The following is a 24,127-nucleotide window of genomic DNA, read 5'->3' on the forward strand; positions in this document are numbered from 1 at the left end:
TCATCGGAATGGCCTTTTTCTGATTACCAAACATATCCAAAAGCCATAATTATCCAACAATCGAATCTCAATAGATCTAAAAATTAATTTTTTTTAAAAAATGCTACTCGTTTCTAGAAGGGTATTGCTGACCACCATCTATGGTGGATTATGGTGATCGAAATCTATCATCAAAATCTTCTTAATCTAGTGAACAACATACCCAAAAATCAAAGCGATCAAACGATTGGATCTCACTAGATCTAGAAATTAAAATTGAAGAACATTAAGTTTTTAATTACCTTAAACCGAAAAACTTGAATCGTCGATGTCTAAGATAGTAGTCAATGGCTAGAGGAGGAGTCAACGACCAACGGCTACTGGCTAGGGAAGAATAGGAGGAGGCATAGGTGAGAAAAATAGGTGAAAAAGGATAAGAAGAGGAGGACAAGGAGAAAATAATGAGATACAACCATTTGTACTACTATCAAATCAGGTGAAAAAGAAGGAGAAGAGGAAGAGAAGGAGAAAATAATGAAATACAACCATTGGTACTACTAGTAGGCAAAATTTAGAGATGAAAAATTCCTTCTTAGATTTTGAAAAACTTCAAAGACAATAGTTTTTGTCTTTGATATTAAGCAAAATTGAAAGACGGAAAAATTTCTGTCTTTGCTTTCAAAAAAACTTTAGGGACTAAATTTTTTCTCTCAATATCAAGGAAAATTTAAAGATAAAAAATTTTCATCTTTAATTCTTGAAAAACTTAAGAGAAAGATTAAAGTGGTGCTTATATTTAGTTTTCGAATATTCAGCTATATTTCCATATATCCTTCATTGCATTAGGAATTTGAGATAGAGTGAATGAAACTAAAATCTCTTCCATGTATTCTTCCTCCTTCAACAGATAGACATAGATAATTAACCCAATTCTACGAGAGAAATTGTATACAAATTGGCCCCTTAAGTAGAGAGGGGTGTTTAAGGCAGGCCCTTGGGGTCCCTTCCATGGAAAGGGACTGCATGCATGGGTATTCATATAATATATATACACGTATATAATTATATATATTTTATACTTTATTGATACATATAAATTCATATATATTATACATATATTTAAATCATTTGACCAAATAGATTTTTTTAAAAAATTAAATCCGAAATTTATTTCCTTAAACCTCTAAATATTCTAAATATGTTTTATTTTTCATATATTCTATTTTTTCTTTCTATAATGACTAAAACAAATTTTAATTGCTCATATGTCCTAATAAAACCCCATATATATACTCTTCCTTACTTTGTGTTTATATATGTAAAAAAATATATTTTAACAAATATATTTATTTTCATACTTCTTTTAAATATTTTTATAAAATAGATTTATTAATTATGTATTCTTTAATCGAAAATATTGAATTATATACAATTGATAGTGGGAAGTAAAAAGAATTAACTAAACTTTATGTACAGTCGATTGAAGGAAATAAAAAATATAATTCTAATTGAATTTTGGTTTTATATTTAAAAATAAAAATTATTATAACTTGTATATATACACACACATATAGAAGTGTGACTCTTGTTATGTACATCCAAATACAAAAATAATGTATTTTAAATAAAAATTTATTAGATTGTAACTAGTAGTTGTAATTTAGTTTTTATTTTTTTAAGGTAAAATTTTAGACAAAGGTTAAAGTTAGTAAAGTCTTAAAATTAAATATTTTATATTTGCAAGGCTACAAGACTAAATCTTGGTAATTAAATTTTATCTATAATTTTTTAAATAAAATATGAAAAGTGTTTTAGGAATTCACTTTATTGATATGGTTTCATAAAACCAAAATGCCCTATAGATATTAATAATTAACTTTGTCATTTTTTTTAAGTTATTTCGCTATCTTAACTCACTTCAATCCAAATATTTATCAAATATTAACTTTTAGAACTCATCTCAATTTAATTAATTTATCAAATTTTTTTTTATAATTAAAATCATCTCATTAAACTCATCTTATCTCAGCATACTAACTCAACTCAGCTCACCTAGCATCCATATCGACCCTAAGTGAATCATCCATATCGCCTCTCTCATAGTTGAAGCGTCTCTACCACTGTCGTTCGCCTCTTTCGCCATCAATGAGTCTCTTGCCCTCACCATCGCGTTCGATCTCGCATCTCTCACAGTTGAAGCGTTTCTGCCACCGTCGCTCGCCTCTCACCCTCGTCGCTGCCTACCGCCGTACACCATCTCTCTCCTCGATCGTCGCTACACACTCCATATCTCACCTCGCTACCTATCGCCGCCGCATCGCCTCTCGGTGATCATTGTCTTCCTCGCTGTAGGTGAGCGATCGTGGTCGCTAGAAATGCATTTCAAGTGTGAAACGTGTTTCCCACATTTTCTGTAAATTGTGAAACTGCCCCCAGAACGTTTCGCAATTTACAGAAACATTTCGAAGGCCGTTTCGGGCCGTCTTCGCATTTTCGAAACGGGAAACAGTTCGGAAACCCCGTAACGGCTCCTCCAAGCCATTTATGTGCTTCATAGACTGTGATAATATTGAACAAACCATATTAAAACAAACAACTCATTTCATTAATAGTAGCAGAAACTAAATTAAGGTTTAATTACATTTCCAATATCTCATAAGTCTAGACTCAAAAGCCATACAAAATAAATAGAGGCTCTAGTATGAATTAATAAAATAAAACTTATTTCATTACAAGTCTCTCCAAAATGCTAATCAGAATCTTCAAGTTGGGACGCGTCTCCGTACACCACTAACCCTAGGCTGAAGTCCTATTGGACATGCCCCCAATAACAATCTTTGCTTTACCTGGAATGGCAAAGAAGATCAAGTAAGCCACAAGACTCAGCAAGTTCAAGAAATAATGAACAATGTATAGGATCTAAGAACACGATGACACCAAGAAGAGTAATCAAGGACTCTCGCAATTATGTATACAATTCATAAATTATGAATTTATCAATTCAAATTTAAATACATCATGCCACCATGTACCACTATGCACATATGCATAAAATTTCAATGTCAGTATCAAATTTCGTAGGCTCTCAAGCCATCAATCAACATATGCAAAAGTACATCATTTCAATATCTATATCAAATCTCACAGGCTCTCAAGCCATCAATCAACATATGTAAAAGTGCATCATTTCGATATCCATATCAAATTTCATAGGCTCTCAAGCCATCAATCAATATATGCAAAAATACATCATGTAAATAGAATCTCACAAATAAATATGAAGCTAACCTGTCGAGTTACGGCCACCTCGTCCTACGCTAGGTGCTCCAGGGTATCATTTCCCTTCGCGCAAAATAATAGGTACACAAAATATATATAACATGTATACATCATGTATGCATTTGCCAACCAAATGCATTTAAATTCCTGTTTCCTCAATATTCATACTTTCAACACCATTTACCCATACCGGGTATTTTACCATCATTAGATAATTCAACATATCTTACTCCATAACATTTACCACATTGAAGATGTAAAGTATAACACAAATAATTTTGGGAGATGTTTTTAAGGTTAACTCTTGATTCACCATTTGAGGAGTATTATAGATTTAATAACTATTTTTTCCATCATATAATTTTTGAGAATTCATTTAAGTGGTTCTAGTATACAACTACCTGCATTCATGCTCATAGCTCAATCATAAGAAAGAATGGCAACCTAAAAAGAATTTCATATCAACGATTCCTTAAATTTTAGATTTGTTTTGGGGTGATTTCAAATGATTGATTCGGGTTCGATATTTGATCAATTGTCCCAAACAAAATTTTTAAGTTTAAGTTCAAGAACTTTAGTTTTGGGAACATCAAACGGATTCACAATCGGAATTATCCACCAAAAGTTATTCCACAAAAACAACAACAATGCAGAAATCAAAACAGTAAGATTCCAGATTTTTGGCCAAGATTGAAGGGGCCATTACGAGCTCAATATGAAGTCAAATAAGTCGGGTAATATATCAAAACGAATCCTAAGATGTCTAATTTACATCCCAATAAACGGATCTCAATTCGGAGATGGAAATAGAAAGTTATAGGCCAAAGAATATCATGTGGTAAGATTATACGAAAACAATAAGCTATGAATTTCTTGGCAGAAATTAATCAGGTTGTTATGGGCTCAAAACATAACCAAATTATTTTAATAATATATCCAATTGAACCCTATGAAGTCTAGTTTCCAACGCATCAAACGGATCTTAAATCGGACATCATCACAAGGAGATATACCTAAAAGAATGAAGTATGGTCAGGTCTGCTACAATAAATCATGAATTGGATGGCACATTCAAATAATTTCTAACACATTCGAATGATAGAGAAATTCATTTGAATGAGAGATATTTTGCATTCGAATATTAGGAAAAATTAGAGCAATTTGATCAGCTTACATGAAATTCATTCGGATGTGGGAGGAACTTATTCGAATGAAACTATTCTTGATAGTTTTGACATTGTTTGATAATTCTGGTAGAACTCTCACGTCCAAGCTCTGATCGAGGTGATTCAAGATTATATGGAAAGAAAAGACAAAGTTAAAAAGTTTTTGTGTTTTAAGTTTTAAGAGATTCGAGATTCATCAAGGTCGAAACTGGGTTTGAAGTTGCTACTATTGCGATACATTCGAATGTGACTATACAGTTTCGACAATGTTTGGTATTTTGGGCATAACTCTCTCGTTCGAGCTCCGATTTAGGTGATTCAATATGATATAGAAATCCAGAAAAATATATACAACTTTTGTGTTTTGAGTTTTCAGAGATTAGGAATGAGTAGAGGTTTAAATTAGGCTTGAAGTTGTTGTTATTGTGATCTATACGAACATGGTTATCATTGAGTGTAGCATTCAAATGGGTTTGGTATATATATTCGGATGTATAACTTAATAAGCTAAGGCATTCAAATGGGTTTATGAGCCATTCAAATGAATTGGAGTGATTTGGATGAATTTACAACATTTTCAAAGGCATTCGGATGGAACAGTGGGCTCATTCGGATATGATATACACGCATATATATTTAACACTACTCATTCGAATGCAGAACGAGCAAAGGTTCTCATCTTTCTCTAACTATATAAAATGCCATTAACGAAGGAGACTTGGGATGATTCAAACCCCAAAGAGACATCGATAAGACCACGAGAAAACAAATAGAGAAATCCAAAGACACAACAATAGAGGGGGGGGGGGGAACACATACAATAATAGACATATATATATATATATATAAGCATATATAATCCCTCACAGTGACTAAAATGAGAAAACTAATAAGGAGACTCACACGAGAACAAGAAATAAACAAGAAAACTTGCACTAAAAATAAGAAGAGAGTTCAAGAAGAACTTGCCTAGAAAGAAGAAGAATTCAAGAAAAACACCACCAGTCATCTTTCCACTAACCTTACTCCGCCACAACAATCAAAGCAGCAGAAATGAACAAAAGTAAAAGAAGAAGATGAAATATAAGAAGAGCACAGAAGAGATGAGGAAAAACCAATGGAATAGAAAGAAAAAGAGGAGATATGCATTGAAATAGGGGATTTACACACAATAGTTGGCAGAAAAAGAGAGTAAGTACAGATTTGCACGCCAACTCCAGCAATTACCAAAATGCCCTTCCTTTCATATTATAAACAGAAATATCTAGCGGCTCTATTAACAAATACAAATTTAATTTATTTTATTTTTCATTTTCTTATTACACCACCAATTCTATTATTTTCAAATTATTTCTCACCATGGGTCTAAGCCTAGAGCACATATACCCCATATATATATATTCCAAGCCCACTAGGCTTAATTTCCCACTTGGGCTAAACCCATGAACTTATTACTAATTAATTATGGCCCATTACATTATTTTCAATTTCTTAAAAATTAGACTCATACATTTATTTTCATGATCACATGAACCATAAAATTATACAATCTAAAATTATTTCTATGCCATCAAAGTAATCTTTCATTAAATATTAAAAAAAACTTAGACTCACATTTAAAATGCCATTAAACTAACATTAAGTATTATAACACCTAGATCCACTTTAGGGTCGTTACAGTTTCTCCCCCTTCAAAGAATTTAGTCCCCAAATTCGTACCTGGTCACGCAAATAACTTGGGAAAGAAATGCCTCAGCTCATCCTCAAATTCTCGAGCAACCTCGCCCTGATTGTGTCATTACCACGGGCCATTACAAACGGAATCAATCTATACTCCCATTCCTTCTCTCATTGTTCTGGAATGTTCAATGGCATTTTCTCATACCACACATCGCGCATGACCTTTATGGTCTAAAGAAAAATCAACCACATGCTAAGGATCCAACATATACTTTCCTAACGTTGATACATACCACACTGAATGCACATTGGCCAAACAAGGCTAATTTATATGTCAAAGGTCTAATTCGCACTAGGATTCTTGAAAGAGTCAATAGGACGAGGGTTTAGTTTCCCTAAGCTCCAAACATCGCTTGCACCTCATGGCATCATCCTTAACCATATATGGTCTCACATCTCAATTTTGAATCCCGACGTTTCCAGTCTACATCACTTTCCTATCTATCTTGGGCTAAGCCATAACGGTTTTAATTTCTCAAATGTTTTCTCAATAACTTGGGGTCCCAACAAGGCCCGATATCCATCCTCCTCCCAAGACACTGGCGTCCTACATGGACTGCTAAAAAAAATAAAATGCCTCATAGGATGGTGTCCCAATACTAGCATGGTAACTACTTTCGTAAGCAAACTCCACTAATGGAAGATAGTCGCCCTAACTACCAAGGAAATCCAACACAAGTGCCAGTAGCATCTCCTCCAATGCTTGAAGAGTTCTCTCCATCTATCTACCATTCTACGGATGAAATGTAGTACTAAACTTCCACCGGGTCCCCGAGGCAACATGTAACACTTCACAAATTACATGAGAGAATACCATGTAGTCTTACTATTTCTTCAATATACATCCCTGTCCAACGATTTATGGAAAACGTTTTCTTAATTAGCTAAGAGGGGTCGATTTAGTCATCTCGACTACTAGTACCCCAAACGGCCTTATTCTCTTCACCATCATAGGCAATCCCTATGCAAGGTCCATGGGAGCATTATCCCACTTCCACTTCGAGCTGATAACAATTGCCACCTTATTCCTAAATCTGTTGGGGTTTCTTATGGGATTAGGCCTCCCGAAATTCTCCTTGTTTCTTTCAATAGCAAAATTCATGTCTTGAGCGTCAGACAAAGTGCTATAGTTCTCATAACGACCTTGGCGTGGAGGTCGCTCGCCTCCCTGCTCACTCATTGTGTTCTTAGCGACCAGATCACTAGAATTTCGCCCTTGGCTTCCTTTTTGATTATCGCCATTGACCCTCTTCTGGCTCTGGCTAGTGCCTCATCCCCTATCTTTTTGGTTGCTTGGCTTTTTTGAGCCAAAAGTTTCCTCCCATCTGACCTCCTTCGCAGATCGCTCGTAGAATTTGCCCAGGTCTCTTATAGGGACTTATAGATGCTCTCGTAGAGTTTTCCATCCTTCCGAAGTCCAATAGATATCGCGGTCAAAACACTCTCGTCCGATGGGTTTTTCATATTATTGTAATGACCCGAATTTAGTTAATTAATATTGTGTCATGCCTTGTGGTTGAATTGGTTAGCCTTGATGTTTAAAATGTTATTTTTGGTGTTTATTAATTAAGTGTTGCGTATATGTTTGGAGTATCCGAATTAATTTAATTTTAGCCAAGTGTTTGTGAGTATGATTCGAATAGGATAGTGAATGATCCGAATCAAGGCTAAATTGGATAAAATTTTGTGAGTTTTGTGAGTGTGATCCGAATTGAGAGTGATTGATTCGAATTGGGAGAGAGTGACTCAAATTGGGTGTATGTGACTCGAATTGCCTATATTTTTAGTGTGCGACTTTTGCATTGCAACCCGATCTTGACTCTGATATAGCCCGAATCTCTAAAAATCCAAAACATAAAAGTTGTAGATATTTCTCATATCTTTCCATACCATATTGTTGGAACTTATATGAGAGAGTTATGGCCAAATTACTATGATGTGTTGGAGCTGCCCAGAATCTTGTAAACACTGCGTTCCAGCATTCTATTTCCACTTTGAAGCTAAATTTAGACTATGATTAAGCCCAAATCGCTCAAAACGTAAAACATAAAAGTTGTAGATATGTCTCTTTTATTTCCATACCATCTTGAATCAGCTCAATCAGAGCTCGGATGAGGGAGTTATGCCCAAAATTCAAAAAAATGTTGAATCTGTCCAAAACCCTCCGTTTTTCATTAAAGCTTCTCAAATCTGGATCCAGGCCAGGGCATTAGGGTATCTTCTTAAGTCCGACATATGCGTTTTCTGGAAGCGAGTTTTAAAGCAATTTTCTTGGCTTTAGAGTGGTGGTAGAGAATTTTGATGCAGTCAGGCACGCGTGTAAGCCATTAATCACTGTCTCTTACCTTGCCTATATATATATAGAAAGAGTAATAGAGTGATTATTAAGAGAAGGGAGTTTTGGGCAGTGAGTTTGGTAGAGAGTAGTAGAAAGAAGAAAGCATAGGAAGAAGGAGAAGAGTTTGGCAGGTGGTTCTCTTTTTCGCCTACCAGGGAAGCTTCTCTTCTTCTTTGCAAGCTTCTTTCCTCTCCCTTGCAAACCGTTAGCTATGATTTCTTCTCAACCTCCATGGAGTTCCAGTAGGTTTCAGTGGGATTTTCTGCCTTACGATGTGCTCTGTTTGCAAGCTCTCCTTCTCTCCCATCTTCCATTTACTTTTGATAGCCTTCTAGAAAGTGGGTTCTTTGAGCTGGGCAATAGGGAGATGGCCTCTGTTATATACATGCATGCGCTTATATATATATAGATATATAGATGTAGATATATATGTATATACGTTGGTTGTTGTTTTCCAGGAATTAGGCAAGCTCACTCTTCTTTCTCTTCTTTTGATTCAGCCATATAGCTTATAGGTTGTGCAGTCTCTGTTTTTTCACAAGTCTCTAGGTTGGAATTATATGTATCTATATATATATACATATATAGCCAAGGGTGCAGTAGTTCTTGGAGCCTTGAGTCCAGTGACTTCTGTTCTTGTCTTTCTTTGATGGTTTTGGCCCACTGTTTCCCTTTGTGCATGCTTCCTATTTTGTACATCATCATCATCATCATCATATATGTATACATGTGTCTATATATATTACAGTGGGTTATATGAATGGAGCGAGAAGAAGAAACAAAATATGGTGGACAGAACCGTTCCCTCGTGAAGTGCTATGCATTCCTATTATGTGTGTATAAGATATGTTAACAAATAAAATATTAATATTTTAAGAGATGGGAAAGGAAGTCAATTGTTAGATCTTTTCATTGTGGTTGAATTGGCATGTGAATGAATGCTAGCAGTGAACATAAGTCAAACGTCTCCACTTGAAGGTTTGTAGGTTAGTAGTTTATTTAGATTATTTAAACTTCACTGTTTGGGGGTAAAGGCTAAGCTAAAATGTATATGTATATGAGATAAAATAAAATAGGGAATTTATGGGGGGATATATTTTCCTATATTATTTATATAGTATAAATGATAAGAGTAAGTTATATATTTACACATTTTCTATCATGCTTTCTTTTAACGAGAATATATATATATATTTCAACTGGATAAATATAAGGTCAGGGTGGTCGTGCTCTCAAAGTCTTACTTGTGTTTCTAGAAGGCTTAATCACTCTCTACCTTCTATAAAAGGAATAAAGATAGGTACTTTTGGGGTAGTTGCTAGCTTGTGACTGTAGTGGAAGGTTATAAATACTTTTAACACTGTTTTCCTTGTTCCAACCAGTTAAACACACTTGGTTTGTTAAAAGCACGGCTTTTATTCCTGAGATGGGTTATGCATACTGGGTACTCATTTGACTTGTGTGCTTGGCCATAGGCATATTGCATTATATGTGTCTTCCTTTCAGGGCAAGCAGGGCTTGACGCATGACTTTGGGGGCTATGTATCATCATTTATGCTCAGGATGCCTCTGCATTACATGAGCAGTGCATGGTATATGATTTCCTATATGGGCGAGCAAGGCTTGATGCACGGCTTATGGGGGCTTTGTATCATCGTTTATACTCATTATGCCACTGCATTATATTTGTGCATTGCATGGTTATTGGAGCCGTGTGTGGGTGTATTGTGCTGGGTTTACAGACCCAGATTGACGTGTTGGATTTTACGGATGGTTATGCCATGCCAGGTTTACGGACGTTATTAGCGTACCCCGTTCTTGGGTTTCGGTAGCGCCGACCTGAGGGAGCTTCTGCTCGGGAGGTTCTTATATTACCTTTCAGGACAGCGACAGGTTTGTGATATGGACTTGGGTGTCCTGTGTCTTATGTGGGCCCCAAGGACCAGTATTTACATATTTTATTATGTTGACATTTTTATATACATGTCATGTGATTCATGGATATGTGATGTATGGTTGGCTGTCATACTGTATACACCTCCGAGTGTTGGGCGTTGAAAGACGCGATTGAGGAGCTAATTAGGAGGGGGCACTTGCATGATTATGTGGTGTGACCAGGCGATTAACAGCCCTAGCAGCTAGCTCAAACAGAGCCTCGTCGAGCTCCCGAGTAGGACCAAACACCTACGATGAGAACTATTTTTACCATTCATTGTGGGCCTCATATTGCAGGAACTTCTAACAGATCGCATGAGCGTTATGCTTGAGAGGCCAATTACCTTCTACTCGCTAGACAGGGCAGGCAGGAAGGACACTCAAAGAAAGCCAGGGTAACCCCTAATGACGTTGTCTTTATAGAAGGAGATACTAGAGATGTGTATTGGCCTCATAATGACGCCCTTATGGTCCGAGCCCAAATTGGCAACGTGGAAGTTCAAAGGATTATGGTAGGCACAGGCAGTTCGGTGAATGTGATGTATAAGAAATGCTTCGACCAAATGGGCTTGGGATTAGATCAGTTGGTAGCATCCATAGAGCCGCTCTATGGTTTCACCAGAGACGCGATAGTTCCGATGGGACGTATCAGGCTCCTGCTCATGATTGGGGATTCGGATCTCCAGGCCACGGCGATGGCGGATTTCCTAATCATCAATTGCCCCTCAGCATACAATGTCATCATGGGAAGACTTGCCATGAACGACTTAAATTTGATCGTCTCAACTAGAGCTTTGACAATCAAGTTCCCAACCCGAAATGGGACCGAGTGCATAAGGGGCGAGCAGTATTCCGCGAGGTGCTGCTATGAAGAGGCGTTAAAAATTAGGCTCAAAGGAAAGAAAGTCAATATCGTCTCTGGAAGGGGGCCACGAGTCATAAGTAAAAGGGGGGTCAGTCACAACCTGGATCCCCGCGAGGTGGACTATGACCGAGCTACTGGCTCGATAGGCGAGCTGGAGGATACCGTTGTTAGTAATGCGGATGCTGAGAGGTGTCTCAAGCTGGGAAAAGGGTCTCACCCCCAAAGTAAAATCCTTGCTAATCAATTTTCTTAAAGACAATCTAGATGTGTTCGCTTGAAACCATAAAGATATGGTGGGAATAGACCCTAAGGTGACGTTGCACCAGATTAACATAGACCCCAACCATCTGCCAATTCACCAGAAGAGGAGGCACATGACTGCAGAACGTTATGCGGCCCTGAAAGAAGAAGTAGACAAGCTCCTGGCTAACAAGTTTATCAGGGAGGCCTGTTATCTCATTTGGGTGGCGAACCCAATCCTTGTGAAGAAGAAAAATAGGAAGTGGAGGACCTGTGTTGACTTCACAGACTTGAACAAAGCACGCGCAAATGATAGTTTCCCTCTCCCCAAAATAGACTAGCTCGTGGATGCAACGGCTAGTCACCAACTTCTTGGCTTCATGGATGCTTATTCGAGGTACAACCAGATTCTCATGAACCTTGAAGATGATGAGCATACCTTGTTTGTCACAGATCGAGGTTTGTACTGTTACAAGGTGATGCCCTTCGGGCTGAAGAATGCAAGAGCAACTTACCAGCGTCTGGTTAACATGATGTTCAAGGACCTGATCGGGAAAGCCATGGAGGTATATGTAGATGATATGCTGGTGAAGTTCAAGCAGGTCGTCGACCATATTAGCGACCTAGAAGAAATGTTCCAGGTTCTGAGGAAGTATCAAATGAAGCTAAATCCGCTCAAGTGCTCATTCGGTGTAGCTTTTGGGAAGTTCTTAGACTTCATGGTGAATGAAAGGGGGATTGAGGCCAACCCCGAGAAGATCCAAGCTTTGCTTAACATGAGATCATTAACCAAGATAAAAGAGGTGCAAAGTCTTAATGACCAGATCGCCGTCCTCAGCAGGTTTGTCTCCAAGGCCTCTAATAAGTGTATTCCATTCTTTAACATGTTGAAGCAGGCAAAAAATTTCTAGTGGACGGAGGAATGTGAAGTCGCCTTTCAACAACTAAAGGAATACATGGGATGACCCCTGCTCATGTCCAAACCTAAGGAAGGAAAAGAGTTAATCGTCTATCTGGGGGTATCTCAATACCCTATCAGTGTGGTATTGGTGTGAGAAGAAGACAGGGTGGAATACCTGGTATATTATGTGAGCCACAGACTAGCGGATGCTAAAATGAGATATACCCCCATGGAGAAGTTCGCCTATTTTTTAGTGGTGGCATCAAGGAAACTACACCTGTAACACCCTGCCTTCCCAGGGCGTTAGGTAATATAAGATTCCGGGGATATATTTTTTTCCAACGGAAACTCAACACAAAAATCGTTCCCTGGATATCGTGTTATACCTTCTCAATATATCAACTTAGAATCATTAATAAACTAAGACAGATAAATCACCTTAAATGCGGAAGCTAGATCAAAACCTCAATAGAACATAATCGAAATCACTTTATTCATAAGATAAAGCCAAACCAGTGTTTCATATGACGTCATCAAAATAAACAATATAATTGAAAAATGACATACTGTATACTATCCACTAATCGCCGTCACTTCTCGGCAATCCCTTTTCCTTTTGCATTATTGCCTTCACCTAGAACGTTTGGATATTCTAGGGACAAAGTCCATATTAGATGATGAATTATCTAAGTGAAAGTTCAAAAACACGTTTTCATGAATATATGCAAGACATGAAATAAACTAACACAACCCTGCAAGCCCTAACCCAAGAGAATCCCATAGGGCTTAACCCTACCACGGGGAAATAGCAATCCCTCTAAAGACCATGCCACAATATCAACACATCGACACGACGCGATTCTAGCTTAATAAGGGCAAGGTTAATGCATCTCCCTAACATCTAAGGAACAATCATTACCAACTCCTAGCCTAGGAGGGTCACATCAACGCAGGAACCCGGCTCACCACATTTACGTCGAGGATTACGTTCCCACTCTAAGCATCCAAGAACCACTACACAATCCCAACTCAAAACCCATATGGACACCTAGTCATCCTAGTGCAACTTCCCTAGCCAAATGACTGAGCACAGAAACCAAGGCGACTATCCCAACATGCACACCAGCACAAGATATCCCTATTATTCCGTCACGTCCTTAGAGAATTATGGCTACACTATCCAGATAACATTTTAGACTGACATTCCATATGAACAATCACAAAACGTATGACTATGCCACATTTTACTATTCAATGCATCGTATAAATAATATTTTATAAAATGCAATACACAAGTACAAAACGTTTAGGGACGAACCAACCTCATAAAACCAACCATCACCGGTTACTGTTCGCATGCAATAAAGCCATTTTGCATAAAACCACAACACATTTAGGTAACACAAATACTAAGTTTTAGGGTAGAAACACCCACAGTAAATAAGTTTTGGAGGAGAACCACTCACAAGTCAAAATCAAGTTTCTAGGTAGAACACTTACCTCGAATGTATTTAGATTACCTCAATCCTCGTGTACGACCTTTATTTGCGTGCTAAATCACAAACGCTCGTACTTATACTCAACCTCTAGCCATGACACTCCTTAAATACCATATTTAATTAAAGGAGCATCAAAATCCATTTTTCTTAATTTTTTCATAATTTTCTCTATTTTTTTTTCTAATTTTTCACCTCGATAATTCAAAAATAATTATCTCATCAAACTTTTTCCCAAATTTTTCAACATGATAAATCCCAAAATAATTTAAGAAAAATACTAAAGAGAAATACCAAAAATGCCCCTGTGTCATGCGCCCTATGCGTGTCTGCACGTGGTGTGTAGCGCGCCACCTTCTTCCTCAAGTCCGCTCGCCGCCGACGACTCCAATTCTAGATCTGATTACACCCTCTTCAAGCCCTCACTTAATCGATCCTATTGGTACCACTTTCTGGCCAAAAGGTCATTGAAAAACCCTCCAAAACGCGGGTTGCAGGTCGGCCTTAGGCGTCCGCCTTGCATCTCCGACCCATTTTGAACAGCCTCCAAACGCGATGAAAACTCCTCCAAAAACTTCAGAATCCTTCCCCTTGATGCAAGGATCAAAAGCCCTTTATCCATTCTCTCAAAAACATCTAAAATCACGTCCAATTTGATGCCAAAATTCTGAAACCCTTAGCCCCCTTTTATACCCAAAAACCGGCCACATCTCAGCCAATCAATAGCCAAGGCTTGGCCTCCAAGCCTCCTTGCGCCGTATACGACGTCCCTCGAGCCTTCCTCAGCCATCTCATTGTTGGAAACGGCGGCCACGTGCGATGGAAGGCGGCAGCTGATTTTTCCCTTACGTACACACTGGCAAGTTTTGATAAATTGCACTTCAACCCCTTGATTTCTTCCAATCTCGATTTTGCCCTTTTCCTTGAGCCCCTGATCTTTCTAACAATACCACTAAGACCCACAAGATTTGTACTCTTTATTTCATCCTCGAAGTTCCCAAAAAATTATCCTTTTGACCTCATTCAGGCAAATTTAGAAAATTATACTTTGGCCCGGTTGATCATTTTGACCCTAATTCCCTTCATTTCAACCCAAAATCGCTAGAGGGTTGTTTTATATGTAAAATCTAGGTCCTCAAGATGCTCCGTTGACTTCCTAGGTGTTCCCTACGTCGATTCAATTTTCTCAGCTCGATCGACAGATGTACCGAAAACTATTCTTGATCCAATTTCTTTTAACACCTAAAATTATTCCTCGAATCCCTCGTCGGTACTATTCCATTTCCCTTCAATATATAAGGTCCGAGGTACTCCCTTCGGTCGATTCGATTGCTTAAGACTGTGTTAGTGTACCCTAAAGCCTCATTCTTTCGATAATTCACTTTATACCCTTAATGAAATACCATTTATAATCTCAAGAATTTTCCCAGGTATTACAACGCTCCTATTTCCAGGCCCATTGGGTTAACTTATTGACCAAGTACCCACTGAAACAGGTCTTGTAGAAGCACGACTCGTCTGGTCGCTTACTCAAGTGGGCCATCGAGCTCGCTTAGTTCGACATAGAGTACAAACTGAGGTCGGCCATAAAGGGCCAGGTGTTGGCAGATTTTATTGTTGAGCTTACAAGACCAGCAGAAGAGGAGCTCGAATCTTCGGAAGGTCCACCCTGGGAATTATATGTAGATGGATCTTTCAGCGAGCATGGAGTTGGAGTTGGGGTACTCTTGGTAAGCCTGGAGGGGCATAAAATTCCCTATGCTTTGAGGTTCGGCTTTAAGGAGACCAACAATGAAGTTGAGTATAAAGCGCTGTTAGCAAGATTACGGTTGGCAAGGGAGGTGAAAGCATAACGACTGGTGGTCTTCAGTGATTCTTAGCTCGTGGTATGTCAAATACGAGGTGAATATCATGTTAAGGGCCCAAAAATGATAGCATATCTCCAGAAAGTTCGGGACCTAATGCATATCTTTGAGGGGTGTAAGGTGAACCAAATGCCTAGGGACCAGAATTCTCATGCCAATGCCCTACCTCGCTTGGCATCAACCCAAGCTGTAGACTCATTGGGAGCCATTCTTGTAGAATTCCTAGCAGAACCAAGCACGAAAAGATGAGGTGAAGTGCTGGCCATTGCGGTGAGACTAGACTTGTGGATAGGGCCCATCATTGATTATTTACAAGAAGGGAATTAAACAACCATAATAATCAGAGGACAGTCGTGGAGTAGGCATCATTCTGGCTGAACCACGTAAAAATACCTTTGTGTGTTTCATCTTCTTCTCTCCCATACTTATTTTCTCAATGCGGGCAAGACGAATCATGGTCGACCAATTTTTACCGTTGACATACCCTGACTTTGTTTTTTCTAGAGATCAAGCGAGAACCTTTTATCTCTTTTTCACTTTAAAGCTGAATTAATAGCCCACACAATACAAGAACATTTGATTTTGAAGGGAAGTCTTATGTTCTAGATTCTCTCTCAAGGATATGAATGAAAATATAGCACTAATGAGAGGAACACCTAGTTATACAAAAAGTAGAATAAATATTGATACAAAATAATTTTGTGTTTTTTTGTTTCTTAGAATGTAGTAGCAATGAAAACTTTTACCTTTTCTTTTGCTCTTTTCTTTTCTTTTCTTTTCTTCTCCTTTATTCTTTTTGTTCTCTTTTCTTCTCTTTTTCCTTTTATTTTTTATTTTTGAGCTCCAAGCCTTATATATCAAGGCTAATTTGAATTTTGAATCTAGAGAACAAATAGATTTTATGTGGCCATAACAAACAATTTCTATTTTTGCAATGCAAATCAAGTTAGAATAAGAAAAAACAGATAAAACATGAATATTTTTATGTATAGAGACTTTTAGAACATTTAATATTATTCAGATGTAATCAAATGTACTTGGGTCAGTATTAAAAGTAGTTGGTCAGCATTGAAAGCAGTTGGTCAGCATTAAAAGCGATCTAAGTTCTAAAACATTAGGATTTAAAGTTTCATAGACCTTATTTGAGTAATTGTAGGTGTTACTCGAATGATATTTTTAACACGTTTTGAATTTTAAAATTGAAACAAAGATTACTTGACTAATATATTAGATTAATCGAGTAATGCTTGGAATATCTTAACAACTTTATAGGTTATTCGAGTAAATTACAATATTACTCAAGTAATATTTAGGACTTTTCAATTTCTATGCTAGTTACTTAAGTAATGTTTAACCTCATTTGATTAATATTTTAGAGTAATAAAGTTTGATATTTGATTAACATTCTTAGTGAAAGATTAATTGAAGTTTCTATGTGTAATATTTGAGTAACACATTGTCAAACACTTGAAATTCTATTTTTTCATTATATTCAAAACTTTTTCTAATATTTTTCAAACTTTATTTTTAGTTTTCGATTTTCTAAAATAATAAAAACGCGTTCTTTTTGTTATTTTTAAAAATATATTTTTGAAAATAAAAAAAATTAAAAAAAAACTCAAAACAATAAAAAATTGTTTTGGGTGTTTTCATCCAAAATAAACTCTAAAATCAAAACACATTTATTTATTCATATGTTATTATTATAATTGAAAAAAATATTACAAAATTCATTAACTTTAAAATATATATATATTTAATAATAAATTAATATTAAATATTTCTTATTTACTGAATAATCAAATTTATTAAATAAAATATCATTAAAAAATTATATTCAAAATTTCAAAAAGAATGCGTTTTTTTATTTTTTGTTTTAAAAAATAATTTTTCAAAATGATAAAGAGAATATGTTTTCAATTTTGTAAAAACAAACTACCAAAATAGAAAATTAAAAATGAATTCAAAATTTAAAACTGAAAATTAAAAAATAAAGAGAACATAACCTAAGAGTTTAAGAAAATTATTTTCTTGAGAGAATGTTTAAACACTAGTCACATGTTTTGTTAAGCATCAAAATATTAAGTTGTGGATGCCACGGATTGAACACTTAGCAAAAGAATATATAATTTTTTCTTACTACCAAAGTTGTAGGACCTTTTTGGAATTATTATGTTATGGGTGTGGTATTGTGTTTTATTGTATTGTGTTTTAAAAATTAAAATTGATAAAGTAGTATTTGAAAATTGAGTGTGGAACAACTTGTGTTATGCTTATTAATATTAAGAACAAATTTTATGTCTTTAAGTTAATTTTTTATTGTTGTATTGTAGATACGTAAATAACTATTATAGAGAGTGTCTCAACAAAAAAATAAATAAATAAGAAAATAAAAATGAAAGTAAATTAGTTCTTAATGATGGACTAGTTGTACCTCATTTAAAGTGCACCATCAAAAACATTACTAGTTTATCCAAAATGCTATTTATATGTTTATATATCAATGTAGTTTGTACACTTAATTTTACTATATTTTACATTGTAAATTTATAAATACTTTTACAGTCTTAGCTAAGTGTGGTTTGGACAGATCTGTACCCGCTGCTACTGCATCCTCTCCGCCTCGCCGCTGCATTCTCTCCGAGGCGGTTGGTGAGAGGGTTGCTGGAGAAGAAGAGGAGAAGAAAGGAGGGTTGCGTGCAGCGGCGGCCGGCGTAGATATTTGTGTATGTAGAATACCACATCCAGACTCGTGCGAGAGGCGAGGCAAGGCGGCGAGCGACTTGTTGGAGCAGAAGAAGGAAGGGGAGAGAGGAGATGAGAGAAAGGGGGGTGGGTGGGTGGGTTTGCAGGAGGAGGAAGGGGAGAGAGAAAGGGGTAGGGGGGGTTAAAACTAACGGGGGGTAAAGTTACCGCCCGTTAAATGGGGTGCACAAAATCGCACTCGTTTGCCCCATCATCTGAGTTCCCAAGGCGGCGAACATAAATGTTGACTTTTAGTCAACGACGACCACTGAGCTCAACCCCTCTCTTTCACTCCAGCTTCCTCTTTCTCTCTCTGTATGTTTGCATCCATCTCTCTCTCTCTCTCTCTCTCTCTATATATATATATTTATACACACACAATATATGTGTGGATTATTATCAGAAAAATCAGTTCACATCTTTGAGTGAGGGAGATAGATAGAGAGAAATAATGAGAGAGAGAGGGGGCGAAGAGAACTTGGAGCAGATTCTGCACGAGGCGGCTCTTGAAAATGACACGGATTCGTTGGATCGATTGCTTGAGAAAGATCCAATGATCCTCCGGCGAGTAAAGGTGGGTTGTTTCGACCACACGGCCCTCCATGTGGCGGCATTCGAGGGGAACCTGAAATTTGTCGAAAAGCTGCTGGAGAAAAACGTGGCACTGGCGGGGGTGCTGGATTCGCGGCGGTGGTCGGCGCTCCACCTGGCGGCGGCGCGGGGAAACTGCGATGTCGTCAAAGCATTAGTGCAAGAGAACCCCGACATGTGCTTGACTCTGGACGGCGACGGCAGGAACCCGCTTCATCTGGCGGCGATGAAGGGCTATTATCGTGTGTTGGACGAGTTCTTTCAAGCAAATCCCCACTGGATTCATGAGCTGCTCAAAGCTAAAGACGCCGGCGGCAACACCATCTTTCATCTGGCCATTAAGAACAAGAAATTTGAGGTATATCTATGCCGATCCCCCTTTTCTGTACTGTTTTCATTCGGTCGCCGTTTTTATGTTGATTATTAGTTTGATGAGCTTCTTTATCTCATAGGTTGGGTGGATATATATTAATGAAGTTATATATGTCTAAAGTGACGAATCATTCTCTTTCCTTTTCACTCACTTTTGCTACTTTTATCTTGGCTGGCTGGATTTTGAATGATTGAAATGCTTTCAGTCGAACTCTCTTTTTCAATATGGTTGCTTATCCTCTTAATCTCACAGAAAAGGAAAACTTACCCAGCTGAAACTATGCCTGAACCCTGTAAATTTCCCACATTTGACATTTCTGCCCCCATGTTTTCTAAGTTAATGCTTCTGCATATTGTGATCTTTACCCTCCATTTTAAGTTAGAAATTGTGTGGCGATTAATGGTTGACATTACCTATGAACCGAAGGTTTGGTAACACATTTACATCGCAAGGTTCAACCAATTTCCCGGGGCATTGTGTTGATTCCGATTGGTGATTTACTTGGAATTCCTTATGTCTGATCCTACGCACTGGGATGGGATAAAAACCTTGATATGTAAACTATGTTAATGTTGTTTATTGTGTTGGGTCTGAGAGTAGAACAAACAGAAACAAGCCTATCGATTGAGCTCAATACATGTCCAGGATCGAGCAATATTGTGTACACATATAGTTTAATTGCTGTAAATCCATCCTTGAAAAAATCTGCCATAAGGTCAGCAAACAACGAGCTAATGGCATATTGTCCGATTCTGACCCAAAATTTGAAACATCGAAGTCCAACAATTCAGAGCTTCCTTTTTTTCCCTTTTGATATATATATATAGCTTTTTTCAAGGATAAGTTTCAAAACCACCTTGTTCTTCTATTTGTGGCTGGAGGAGTCCCATTATTGTACTTCAGTCCAGTGCAATTATTGCTAATGCTTTCTTATTTGATCCAATTCTTTCTTATATATATATAAATAACGTCGTATGCAGGCCATGAAATTCTTGATTAAGAAAGCGAGGGATGTAATGAGAGAGAAGGACATACAGAAGTCTGACAACCCGTTAAACATGATAAACGAATGTGGGTACACATCCCTGGACATTCTACAGGAAATCAAAGGTGACGTACATGAATATGAAAGTGTCAAGGAGTTGTTTCGACAAGCTGATGCCTTGAAAGCCAAACAAGTCAATCAGATTGAGTGGCTGTCCAAGAAGCAGGACGTGTTGATGGTGGTGGCGTCGCTTATCGCAACCATGGCTTTCCAAGCCGGGGTGAGCCCTCCTGGTGGTGTCTGGCAAGACAATTTACCCGCCAATTCGACAAGCCCCCATAGAGCTGGAGAAGCTGTGATGGCTTATAACTACCCAGATTCATATCCATTGTTCCTTCATGCCAACACAATAGGATTTGTGGCATCAGTAAGCATAATTCTATTTCTAGTGACCGGATTGCCCTTCAAGAAAAAGTTGTTTATGTGGATCATGGTGGTGATCATGTGGCTCACGGTTACATCCATGGCATTTACATACGCATTTTCAATCACCGTTATCACCCCGAAAAAGGACAGGGGACCTCTCAGCAATGCCATTTCTATCGGGGTGATAGTTTGGTGTGGGGTGATGGCTGTTCTTCTGGTAGCCCACACCATTCGCTTGCTGAACAGGTGGTTGAAGGAGAACCGGCATATAGATGTATGGTCACTGATGAAGAAGTTGTACAAGAAATTGATCTCACCTTCAAGTAACCAACCCCTATCAACTTCACCTAAAGGGAATGAGTCCCAAGCCGCTCCAGCTACAGGGAACGGAAACCCAGTTTGATCTTTAATTAGCTTTATCCGTGAGTTTGAATTAGTGAAACGAAGATGGTATAATTGATGGAATGAGCAGAGTTGTGTTAATTGTATTGCCTTCTGATTCCTATTTTGGAAATTGAATAATTTCTTTGAACTCCAATCACGTTACATATGTTGTTCTATTTTTCAGGAATTTGGTGTGTGGCTGCAGTAAGATCTGCCATTATCATAAACCAATTTCCAGCTAACTAGCTAGTTTGGTGTCAAGTCGCTCATGATTCTCAAAAAGGCATGAAATCAACTAAAGTGAAAGCTGAAGTATAATTGAGGTGAACTAGTCGGCTTAGTCAATTAATGCTTTGCTCTGAAAACAATGGGGAAGAACTGCACTCACACAATCATAAATCAGTGTCTTAAAATTTGGAACCAAATTATTTTGTAAAAAACAAAAAGACGGACCAAACAAAACTAATTAATTTGATTTGATTTAATGGTTTGAACTACGTCTCTAAATATGCAACTTAGTTGAATGACTGCAATCAGTTTGTGGTCATTGGGTCCATGGGGATGGGGTAACTTCTCAATTATGCGATGTTTATGTATGTTGCTATTAACTAATCATGATTTATTTTATATAATATTTTATCTAAAAATTTTAAAAATAAATAAAATATAACCGTCATATGTTATTTAATAATTTTTTTAATTAAATTTTTTATACATAAATAACGCAAATCAGTCTTCTAATATATGTTATTATTAATTTTATCGGAGGCTTGCTGGAAGAAGCTTTAGGTATATATAGAAGCGGTCAATGTGATGCGACTTTGTCACTTTGCCACCGTATTAGAAAGCGACGGGATAAGCACCGCACTGCATCAATCCCCTTCTTGTGCAATGCAGACTCAGCATTGCTGAGTTAAATGTATTTTAATGATCAATACAAAGTTAATTTTAACATAATGTTGACAGATAAAGACACAAAGTCAGACAATTGGTATAATTTTTTAAATTTTTATGGTTAATTATTCATAACATTTTAAATTTTTAATAAATCTGCTAAAATTTATTTTATCAAGAATCTTATTTCTATAAAATCTTTTATAAGAAATAAAATTGAAACTAAACATTTTAGGATAAAAAAATATTTTTATAAACCAAATATTTTAGATAAAATTATAATGCAAAAGATAAAACATATTTTTTGATTTCAATTCTTTTTCCGAGTTACTAAACTGATGATGCGGCAAATTAGTAACATATGGTATGCATGATATAAGTTTCATTGAAGCATATTCGAGTATTTGCTAAAATTACTCAAGTAAAATCAAAATATCTTCGACTATTTATATGTTGAAATTTAAAAATAAATCTATTATAAAGCATTTAATTTGCGTAGAGTTAACTTTTTAGAGAAATCCAATTCATTAAGAGCGTGTTTCATTACATATTTTTTATGGAAAGCAATCAAATACTCTTAATTTTTCTATGAAAAAATGTGTATGGTACAAGCATTTAAATATTTTTTCATGAAATTCATTTTCCAAGCAGGTGGGATAGTTTTTGTTTTCTAGCCAATAGTACCTAGAATTAAATTCTAGGTAATGCAATCAAACACATTAAGGGTGCGTTTGATAGGGGTGAAAAATAAGGGTGGAATTCGAATTCCATCTAAATTTCAAGAAATTCTATCAAACAGCTTTTTAATTATATAGAATTCGAATTTCATCTTAGTTCAAAAAGTGAAGATTTTTCTTGAAATCAAGGAATTAGAATTTCTAGAGATTGGGGTGAGAATTGGAATTTCACTCTCATTTTTCACCTCTATCAAACGCACCCTAAATGTAATTTGATGGTTTCTCTCTGCAAAAGGAAAGAAATTTGAATTAATCTCTCAATTACTAATCATTACTTCGCATTTTGGAGACAATGTTTCCTATAGTAAACATGTACATGCTATTATCTATTGGTGAAGACTGCAAGGCGGTAAAGATCCGAAGCACTGGAAGGCAAGTTGCCCATGTGGAGGCAGGGATTGGATGCGCCCTATTGCCCTTTCGGGAGTCTTGTTTGCATGTCATAAATGGGGGATCATGGGGAGGGTAGCCGTTTCCCGAAAGTCCATTTCGAGTGTGTATAGGTCGTGTCCACATTTGAATTTATCAGAAAAATGCATCAAGAGGAAATGTCACTTGTCCTTAGGAATTAGTCAGGCAAAACTCGAAAATCCCAAGATAATCCAAAAAAAAAAAAAATCCCAAGCTATGCTCGAGATTAAGTTTTCTTCTTCTTTATTTTCTTTTTATCTTCATCTCTTCTCACTTTTCTCTTTTTTTTTTTTTTTCAACTAAAAAGCTACTATGCTAGCATGTTTTTTCTTCGTCGAATTAGTTTTTCCAGTATACCTAATTTTCTGGCAATCCCTTCAATTCCCTCAAACTTCCACCTAAACATTCCTCGATCCACACAAGTTTTTGACCAAACCCTGTATATCTCTCAAATCTCAATCAAAACACCTCATTTTGTCCCAATCCAAATCTCTTAAACCCAAAAACAAAACCCTCACCAAACCTCCTTAAAACTGATTAAACGTGGTCAATTTTATCCCAAACATCTTAGCCAAAATTGACTACCCAAACTTTTTAATCTCAACCATTCATCCATTTCTTTTTTATCCCTAGGTCAAATCCAAAGGATTGAGCCATTTCCAGTGGCAATGCAAGTTGTTCGCTAAGTTGTAAGTTTTTGGAGAAATTACAATTTTGCCCATTGAGTTTGCTAAATTCTAGTTTAGCCCTTTGTTTCCATCCCTTTACTTTTGATTT

General features: G+C 36.9%; 1 protein-coding gene and 1 pseudogene across 1 annotated transcript; both read left to right on the top strand.

Moving 5' to 3' along the window:
- The window catches only part of LOC127794722 (sugar transport protein 1-like), a 31,500-nt pseudogene extending 20,664 nt beyond the window's left edge, over positions 1-10,836 (top strand).
- Positions 10,837-18,691: 7,855 nt separating this feature from the next.
- On the top strand, positions 18,692-21,517 carry LOC127793761 (ankyrin repeat-containing protein At5g02620-like). The gene is made up of 2 exons (XM_052324468.1): positions 18,692-19,498; positions 20,494-21,517. The coding sequence occupies exons 1-2, from the start codon at positions 19,001-19,003 to the stop codon at positions 21,325-21,327; spliced, it is 1,332 nt and encodes a 443-aa protein (XP_052180428.1). The 5' UTR covers positions 18,692-19,000; the 3' UTR covers positions 21,328-21,517.
- The last annotated feature ends 2,610 nt before the right edge of the window (positions 21,518-24,127 follow it).

The sequence above is a fragment of the Diospyros lotus genome, chromosome 2 (assembly GCF_014633365.1).
Source record: "Diospyros lotus cultivar Yz01 chromosome 2, ASM1463336v1, whole genome shotgun sequence".
Taxonomy (NCBI): Eukaryota; Viridiplantae; Streptophyta; class Magnoliopsida; order Ericales; family Ebenaceae; genus Diospyros; species Diospyros lotus.